The 10,000-nt window shown below is 48.5% G+C and overlaps 1 protein-coding gene across 1 annotated transcript in view; it reads right to left on the reverse strand.

Annotated features, from left to right (window-relative positions):
- LOC307229511 (nuclear factor 1 X-type-like) overlaps positions 1-10,000 on the reverse strand; it is a gene marked incomplete at its 3' end in the record, with an annotated part of 115,283 nt that overhangs the window by 19,352 nt on the left and 85,931 nt on the right. The window contains exons 3-8 of the mRNA XM_079999510.1: positions 4,267-4,329; positions 3,716-3,790; positions 3,373-3,496; positions 2,608-2,643; positions 2,067-2,194; positions 869-943 (exon numbers count right to left, since the gene is read on the reverse strand). Coding sequence (XP_079855636.1) covers positions 869-943; positions 2,067-2,194; positions 2,608-2,643; positions 3,373-3,496; positions 3,716-3,790; positions 4,267-4,329 — 501 coding nt within the window. The remainder of the gene's footprint in view (positions 1-868; positions 944-2,066; positions 2,195-2,607; positions 2,644-3,372; positions 3,497-3,715; positions 3,791-4,266; positions 4,330-10,000) is intronic.

Here is a 10,000-nt window from a genome sequence, read left to right on the forward strand (position 1 = left end):
ATGTGTCAGCGTGTGGGTGTGGGGATGTGCAGATGGCTGTGTATTTTGTATATGAGAATGTAAAGGCTTCATTCGAAATTGTGTGTGTGTGTGTGTGTGTGTGTGTGTGTGTGTGTGTCCATACCCATCTGCATATGTGTTGTCACTGTGTTGGTTTGTGATGCTGTGTGTGTGTGTGTGTGTGTGTGTGTGTGTGTGTGTGTGTGTGTGTGTGTGTGTGTGTGTGTGAGAGAATCTGAGGGAGAACAGCATGGGAACATGCCCGGCAGGGCTGTCACAGTGAGCCTGCTGACATCTGTCAGTGAACGTGCCACTGGGACCAGTGAGACGTTTTTTACCGAGCGTAAACCCAGGGAGCTTAAGAGCAACTACATGCAGTTTGATGTTTGAGACGGAACGTAAGTCCTAAAATTGAGTAATCCTCAACAATCCTATTAGCGCACCTCAGCAGATATGTACTGCTTATAAGAAAGATGGTGAAGTGATCTGGATCAGCAGCGAACACCACAGTGTGATTACAGCGGCAACCAAATAAACCTTTTTTTTTTTTATCACAGAATTGAATGCATTGATGAACAATTGGAGCCAAGCTTTGGGACACACCATCCTGCTTGTAGACATTTATACCACACAAACACACACACAGACACACACACACACACACACACACACACACACACACACACACACACACACACACACACACACATACACGCGAGCACACACATACACACACACACACACACACACACACACACACACACACACACACACAGGAATGGCTAAACTGCATACAGGCTAATAAATAGTAAATATAATAGATAATATATGCATATATACATTGTAGTGTAATCAATATTGTTCTAACCATGGTAAGGAAACTGCACGCCATCGTTTTCATGTTTTATCTTCCTCTCCTGCACACTCGCCAAATGGTGCTGCACTGAAAGTGGAGAAGGGCATTGTTAACAATGAGGGAGAGAGAGAGAGAGAGAGGTGGGCTAAATAGATAAAAAAATAAAAGAAGGGGAGGATGAGAGGGGAGGTGAATGCTCATTTCTGTAGGATGGGGGGAGTGTGAGGGAACATCTTCAAGCCCAGCATCATATCTTGGATGTTAGGGACATCTTGGGACTACAGGCTGGATGTGAAAGGCCTCTTTTGCCTGGAAGGTTGTTGAGAAAGAGGTGCTCTGGGGGGGATAGGGCAAAAGGGTTTGTGCGGCGGAAAAGGTGGGACGCTGAAACTGTCCTGACTGGAATGGAAACACCAAACCCAGTCCAAACACAGGCTGACATTGTACATCCCGTGTGTGGGGGCTTGGGTCGGGATAGTATTCGGCTCCGGCTGCTATTTGTTCATGTAATGTCAAGAGAGTCATTTGTACTTCTGGTGAATGGGGTCAGAAGCCGTCTCAAAGTCCCCCCTTCACCTGATTGACTGAGTTAAGATCTGTTCACTGGACTACATTTGATTTTAACATCCCCTGGAAGAGATGTCTGCTCCACTAATGCTTCACCACAGGGTAAAGCCGATGGCTCGGAAGGAATTGTTTGAAACTGATATTTGTCTTGCGGTCAGCAAACCCATGGAGGGAACAAATACTACAGACCGATTCTTCCGAGAAATATCTTAAATAGACTGTGAAGGCTTCAATAACATATGTGTTTCCTTACTTTGGCAGAGACAGCTAACAGCTATGTTGAAGTCTCGGTCACAGAGTCCTTTTGTATTTGATAAATGAAGGGTGTATTCCGCTAATGTTACACTTCGGCTCGTTCTGTTACAGTCAGCGACTGGGGAACTTTCTCTGGGGTACGGATTGAGGGATTTGGACTGAAATATTAGGATTGTGTTTTTCAAGGGTGTTGGCCTATACCTGTCACAGGAGAGAGCGACTAACTGAGGTAAGGGAGGGAGGGTGAGAAGTTTGATGGGAAGTGAGGCAGGGCGAGGGGGTTTGGGGGCCTAGAAATGGGTGATACCTTTACGTTCTAATAGGTTGTATGGGTTGGGGTCTCTGGTGGGGAGGGCGGGTATATGGGCTCGGGGTATGGCGGGGGTACCTGCGTCCATGTCATTGGGCCAGCCGCTGGACTGGGAGGAGCCTGCGGCGGGCGAGCGTCCCGGGTAGAAGACGTCGTCCGTCGGACTCTCCAGCTCGCTGTCGTCTAACGACTTCCTCTTGGTGGAGCTGAGGGCAAAGATGACGACAGGGTGACTCAGGAGGTGGAGGTCACTTCACGGGGGGCGGGCGTGGGCAGGGGGCAGGAAAGGAATGGTACTGGTTTCAGGATGTAATATACTACGTAAGCGTTTGAAAACTGAAAAGTAAGATGTCCATAAAGTCCATCACGGTGCAGTACAGAAGTCATGGATCAGATGGTTATAAAGGAGCAAGATGGAGGAGAGGGGACAGAAGGAAATAGAAAGCTTAGTTAGGAAACAGGGACAGGAAAATATGTTAAAAAAAGACAGCTCTGAGTGATTGAGGTCTTTTCTACTTGTGTGAGTGTATTTGTGACATTTGTGTGTGTGTGTGTGTGTGTGTGTGTATGTGTGGGGGGGGGGGGTTGTTTCCATGTCTGTATAAATGTGCGTAGCTACCTCCGTGGAAGGTTGGCATACAACTCCACCTCAGACCTAAAGCGACACAGACGAGAAGAAAAAAGAGAGGAGAGGAAAGCCAGATAAAAAAAGGAGAGAGTGACATCGGAGGGGAAGGGGCAGAAAGAGAAAGAAAGAGCCGTCACACACTGATAAGGAAGAGGCGGACTGGGACACATAGATAGATAGAAAGGTAAGAAGACAACCAGGACAGATTCTACGACAGGAGACGGACTGTAGCGCACACTGCCATTTGAGTTAGAGACAAGGAGTTAGTTACGATGTACGTAAACCGCCGCGAGGAAAAAAAAAAAAAAAATGAAGAAGGGTGAGAATTTTGAGGTACAGACAAGAGTTTTCCGATAAAACGCCCAAATCGACATAGCTTTAAACAGCGCCTTCCCATTCCTGGGTCAGAGTGAATTATTTCGGATTGGTAAAATAGTGGGCGGCCGTATCACAGCGAGCGACTGCGGTGTTCACCGGCACAGTACATACTCAAACTTCTTGGCAGCTTTATTCGGCCTGCTAGTAACTAAAAATGGGTGGGCTGGCTGGGAAGTTATCGCCTGTCAACGTATGAAAGGTATCATCTATGTCCTTATACTGTACCTTAAGAGAAGGGGTTAATTATACTCTACTGTAATAGATCTGAAACACATTCTTCTTAGATTTTGACTCAAAAATTGGCGGGACCGTAGGGACTTTGAGATGGCTAGCGTGGAGAATTAGGGTGAGGGGCCGGAAACCATGTTTTTTTCCTACCTGGTGGATGGAGGAGAGGCAAGAGGGCGTCGCCCAAGGGCCACCTGGTTGATGTTGTAGTAGCCGGGACTGCTGTCCAGGTCGGCCAATGAGAAGTTCGGACCCGACGCCGTGGCTACTGGGGCTGAGGATGGGAAAGGAGGCATGTCAACGATCATATTTGTATCGAAAGGACCTTGATATGGAGGAGAATGCTCTCTAAGAAACTAAATAATGATTAGATTCGACCCCTTAAGGTAAAAACATTTTTTTAACAAAAAACAGCCCACCTGTGTTATGCTATGTCTAACATTGTAGAAACCCCAAAAAAAAGGAGTTCATTTTTTCTGGTCCAAAAACTTACTCTGTGACACTCTGACCAGCTCTGCCACGTTCCACACCCCTGAGGTGACGAAGCAGTCCTGGAAACTCAGGTGCCCTGTGGCAAGGGAGGCGACGAGGACACTTATCATCAACAACAATCAGACGGAAGTTCACACAGTATCAGTACATCCATCGGGATGATCTCATGTCTACATCTGCTCCCGGTTCGTGGACTCCACCACAGAAACAAGAGTTGAAAACTATGGCAGCGGAAAGCAGAATAGCTCTGTAATAAATCCATTTGTTTGTCCAAAATAAAATTAGGGAGGGGGGAGGCAAATGGGAAAATGACTTTCCTTTGAGAGGGAGACCATCTCTAACTTTGTTTGTGGATCAACATCTGTGCGGGTGTGTTTGCTAATTGGATCCATAATTGGAATATGGTAAGAATGATGAGCGTGATGGAATCAATTCGAGTATGCTGATTCTTTACGGCGGTTTGGAATGGGTATGTTTTGACTGCATGCTCGTGAGTGAGTGTGTGTGAGCACATGTGTGTGTGTGTGTGTGTGTGTGTGTGTGTCTGCATACCATTTGGCGGTGGTTTGATGTCTGTGTCCCCCTGTTGGCTGGAGCTATCTGATTGTCCGGATTCTACAAGAGGAACAGAAACAGGAGGGGTGAGGGAAAGAGAGAGAGAGAGAGAGAGAGAGAGAGAGGGAGAGAGAGAGCGAGAGAGAGAGAGAGAGAGAGTAAGTACTCTTTGTGTACCGGAAAAAAAATGACACACATGCAAAGCATATGGTTTGGAAATATCACAATATCTTCTTTCATAGTAAAAGTCATGCATCCACACCGTAAAGACCATGATATCATAGGTGTGAGAGAGAACTCCAAAGAAAGATTTATATATTGTTGATGAATGTTTCATATTGAGTGTGTGTGTGTGTGCGTGTGTGTGCGCGCGCGCGTGCGTGTTGAGTCTAAGAATGTTCTCTCTGTTTTCCCGCTGTCCTGCCGACTTAAGGTGAAATGATTTACAGTGTGCTGCGATGTCATCGACTATCTCACCACGCAATCATACCCCTTTCCCTAATCCCATTTAATACCTTCTTGCTGGTACGGATTTAGACTGTGTAAACAAGCACCTTACACACCCGCACACGCACTGATAAACACACACTCTGTCTTCCCTTCATTTCTCTCTCTCACACACACACACACACACACACACACACACACACACTGTAATACTTAGGTTCACACACGTTCACCCGTTGCCCGTGCCAGCCCTGCTGCCCGAAGGGGGAGTGGAGGAGGACTGTTGTAAGGAGGAGGAAAACCGGCTGCCTCTGGGAATCACTGACAGTCCAGCGACACACACACTCATGCACGCACATACAGTACGCACTCTGACCCACACACTGCTGCCCAAATTTACACACACTTGCACCTGTCATTGTTGGTGTACTATATTGAAAGGCTCCAAAAAAAAACATCCCGTGGAAACCATAGGCGACCGTAGGCCACGACACGCCTGTGCTTTCTTTTTTTAGGGAATGGATTCCCCCATCGACGGATTGTGAGGGACAGCCCGCATTGAAGTTGTGGTTGTAAACAAAGCGGTGTGGCTTCCATGTACATGTGGGTCCAGTGAGGCGGCGGACGCCATCCCTGGTTCCCGCGGCCGCCGTCGAAGGCGGTGTGCGGGCCGCGGAGGGTGATTCGGGCGGCGCTTCACCTCGGCCGAGCGAGTAGCTCGTTAGCTATAGCTGACTCAGGGAGGTGTTTATCTGCAGGCTGTAGGTGATAACAGAGCGCGTAGTCTCCTGCCAGCAGCGCTCGCCTAGCCACCACGCTAAGCCACAGATTACTGAGCAGAAACAATAACAGACCTGTCTCGCTGCCTACGAAAACTCTGCTTATCCACAGAGAGACAGTGAGCGAGACAGACCGGTGTAGAATGAATGAACTGAGAGAGAGATAGAGAGAAAGAGAGAGAGAGAGAGAGAGAGAGAGAGAGAGAGAGCGTATAAATGAAAGAGAAGGTCCCCCCCCCCACCTAGCCCCCCTTCTCTCTTCATGCAGAATCTCACACTCTCCTCTGTCTCTTGCTGGCTGGGTGCAATCCTGGCAGCCATCTTAGAGCTTGGCAGCCATCTTAGCATTGGCGGTAGCGGCGCATTCCTGCTAGCTGACGGCACTCGCTCCAAACATGCGCTCCTGCGCCCCCGCGGCGTGCGCGCGCGCTCCAGACACATTCAAAGACAAACACTCATACGTGAACAAACACTCAGACACACGCGTTCAGGGTAAACATATACGTAGGCCAATGAAAACTGTTAAGAAAACAACCGTACTGCACTGGACTTTATAACCGTCGTGTAGTATTTCGCCACCGGGCTTTATGATAACCGCTCTATTTCTCACACCATACATACATAGGGTGGGATGCACCGCTTCCCTGGACATCACAGTATTCTCGAACCGCTTCAGAAAATCGGACATATGCGTCATGTGTATCTATGAACACTGAAGACGTTGAGTTCACGTTGGAATAAGTTGAGAGAAACTATAGAACTCAGAAAGTCGCATATCGACAATATATCACACCCAAGAGCAATAATATGATTCATCAATTGAAAGTATATAAGCCGACAGGGGGTTCTAAACTCCAGTCCCTAAGTGACCCCAAGTCCTGCTGGTTTCCTATCCCACCAAGGTGGGATAGTGAGTGGAATCCGCCTGATATTCCAGGTCTGAATCGAGCCCGACTGCGCTTCATGTCTAGACAGAAAACCAGTGATGTGTGGGGCACTGAGCATTTGAGAACCACTGATATACCACTACGCACATGGCAATGGGAGCCGGCGTGTGCCATTTTGCGAACAAAGAACAAGAACTTCTCAGGAGGAGAGAAATCTTCAGTCTGGACCTTCAGGCCTCTGCAGGTCATTACTGTTCATCACATACCTATTTGCTAGATGTCTGCTGGATAGGGTTTCGGCTGGATAGGGTTTTGGCGAAGTCATGACTTTCATTATGTTTTCATTCGACTGGGAGCTGAAGATTTGTGGGATCAAATGTTAAATTCAAGCAAGACTGAACTCAATCACAGATAATGTGGAGTAAAATGCAAGGGTTTCAAAAGGATAATCAACCACTCTATAACAGCTCTATAAAACCAAACCCCAATCCTGGTCAACCAAATTACAGACGTTGAATTTCCTAAAGGTCTCTATTCCGCTAGTTGGACTAAGCCAAGCTCAGCCAGCTGGTCGAAGCCAAGCTCAGCCAGCTGTAGCTAGTCTTACTGTAGCCTGCCTGGTACAAATTTGGCTTCCACAGCTACTGCCTCCAGCTTCGAGCTCAGGATCCGCTAGCATTAGCTGGCTGCCGCTGTACTATCAACGCAGTGTTACACCACTCGTTCTGAATGAACGAGGGCCGCTGTGGAGTGCCAGTGCAGGGTGGCGCAGGGTGATGGGAGGGGAGAAGTCGTGAAGTTAAGGGTTGTGTTGGTGGTGGTGGCGGTGGGGGTCTGGCTGCTGGTTATCACCACTCTACCAGCTGCATAGCAACAGCAGTAGCGAGCACCCCAACCTCCCCCCATCCCCAGAACCCCTGTACCCCCCCACCGGCCCTCCAAGACACACATCCAGCCCCTTATCTTCCCACAGCAGCACCCCAAAGCCCTCCCTGCAGCACCGCCAATCAGAGCCCGGCAGCTTCATTACAACCCCCCGCCCCCAACACACGTACACATCCAGCCACCTCCATTTCCATCAGAAACAGCCCCATCTCTAACCCCCAAAGCCTGGAGCCTTCCCCCGACAGCACCGACCCTAAAGAACCTCCAGAACCCCACCAACTGCCAGACAAACACATACACGCTCAGCATATAGCTCTGCAGACGCACTCGGAGGGACCGCCAACGACACGACACGTGCAGGAATAAATGCATCCACCACACATGTAAAGCTATAATCTCTGAAAACGATCCGAGTTGACGATCCCAGAAATTCTCCCACAGCCGCTGGATAACCAACTCTATTTTTAATGCTCCGCCTCGGTCCCCGACAAACATGAGAGAGCATTAGTCCCCAGACTGAGGCTGCCAAAATCAGCGCCGACAGTCCATTACTGCCACCACAGGCACTTAGCCAAAGCCCACAACCCCACTGCAGTCAACATAACCTGGGTCACCATGAGCCTACAACCCTTGATGCGGTCTCCAACCCCAAGCCCAACCCTTCTCACCGTCTTTCACCATACATCAGCCACGTCTGCCTTGTTTGGTGAAACGTCTCCCCACCGACATAACATTCCATCCATCCACCGTCCCATCCATCCATCCATCCGTACGTCCGTCCATCCTGGGACTTTGTGAGCTTTGACCCCTTGACCCGTTGGCCTGCTGTGTCGACTTGTTGGTCTGTGGTTGCCAGAGATTACACTGAGTAGCCACTCTGTCACCCGGCGTGGCCGCGGGGAGGACGCCGGCGGAGCAGAGCGAGGCACTAAAGCTCTGAAACCGTCCAGATTAAAACACACCAAAACATTCACACATGACCCATATAGACGGCGACGTGTGATTAAACACGGTTTTCGGAAGTTATTTCTGAACGCGTAATGATAAACACGGGATAAAAAAAGGTCAAGGGTGGTCAAAAATTGTCACAAGTGGATTCAAACTACTGCCCCCGAGGATGGATTGACACCGCCCTCCTATTCCTTCCCTCAGCTCCCGCTCCACCTATTCATTTTCCTTTCTCCCCCATCCATCTTCTCCTCTTTCTCCCCCCCATCACCCCATCCACTCCTGCTCCCCCCCCTCCCTTCTTCCCTGCCCTCCCCCCTTCATCTCCTCCTCACACGCTCGCATCTCCCCTCCTTACTCATCTCCTTTCCTCCCCCCGTCACCCATCTCCTCCTCACACCCCCCCACTACTTCCCTCGCTCCCACCCCCCTCCCCTCCTCCCCTATCCTCTCCCACTTTCTCCCCCCCCCCCGCCCCCCAAAAAACACAGGATAACGCGGTACAGCCTCCCAATTGGGTTTCACTTAAGAGGCTTATCGGTATGTTGCTAAACATTCTGACCTTTTTTTAATCCTTAATGCGCTTAAAATGTTCCAAACACTCTTAATCCCCCCGGCTATCCCACACAGATGTTCACTCAGCTCTTTTATTGGACGTTATTTTATTATTTTTTCTCACCCCCCCCCCCCCTTATCTAAATGTCTTTATTTTTTATTTATATATTTTTTTTCGCCGTTGATTTTTTTCTTTTTCTTCATTATTATTATTATTTAGGTCGCAAAGGGCTATATTTCTGTTTTTAGAGCGGCGAAATTCTCTATCGGTGCCTCTGCCGGGTGCTCATGGGTATTTGAGCGTTTAGGATTGTGTCGGAAAAAGTGTTAGCCAGAGCGTTATGTGGCAGAGCCTGACCTTTGCAAATGAACATAAGCTCTGTCATTTCATTCATTCTGCTTAATGTTGTTTTTTTTGTTTTTTTTTGGTTGCGGGAGTTGGGGGTGTTGGGGGGGTGTGGGAGGGACTGGAGCTTCTCCTCTTTTTTATTGCAGGGTCACTTTATACACCAAATTACACCAGTTGGCAATTAAGATCCTCCAATTGAACTGGACTGGAAATGTCTAAACAATCTGATGACCGGGAAGATGAACTAAACAATTGTATCAAATTATATAAAAAGTGTTTTGTGTAAATTTGTAGTAGACACAGTACCGATTCCCAGTCCCTAATATTTACTATCAATATGATCGATACTGAGTAACCTCTCAAGACAATGCATCACATATATATATATATATACATATATTTATATATATATCTCAGTTTATATATGATGTTTTGGAAGCAGGAAAATCGGGCAAGCGTAAGGATAGCAACGACTTTGACAAGTGCAGAACTGTGTTGGCCAGACGACTGGGTCAGAGCATCTCCAAAACTGCATGTCCTGTGGGGTGTTCCCGGTAGGCAGTGGTTAGTACCTACCAAAAGTGGTCCAAGGAGGGACAACCGGTGAACCGGCGACAGGGTCATGGGCGCCGATGGGTTCATTGAGTTTGGGCGTGTGGGGAGTGAAGTCTAACATGTCTGCTCTGACCCACAGAAGAGCTACTGTAGCACAAATTGCCGAAAAAAGTTAATGCTGCTATGACAGAAAGGTGTCAGGAGGGCTGTGTATCCACAGACCCGTCAGAGTGTCCATGCTGACCCCTGTCCTCCTCCAAAGCATCTACAATGAGCATGTGAGCGTCAGAACTGGACCATGGAGCAATGAAAGAAGGTGGCCTGGT

The sequence above is a fragment of the Zeus faber genome, assembly GCF_960531495.2.
Source record: "Zeus faber genome assembly, chromosome: 4".
In the NCBI taxonomy this organism is placed as follows: Eukaryota; Metazoa; Chordata; class Actinopteri; order Zeiformes; family Zeidae; genus Zeus; species Zeus faber.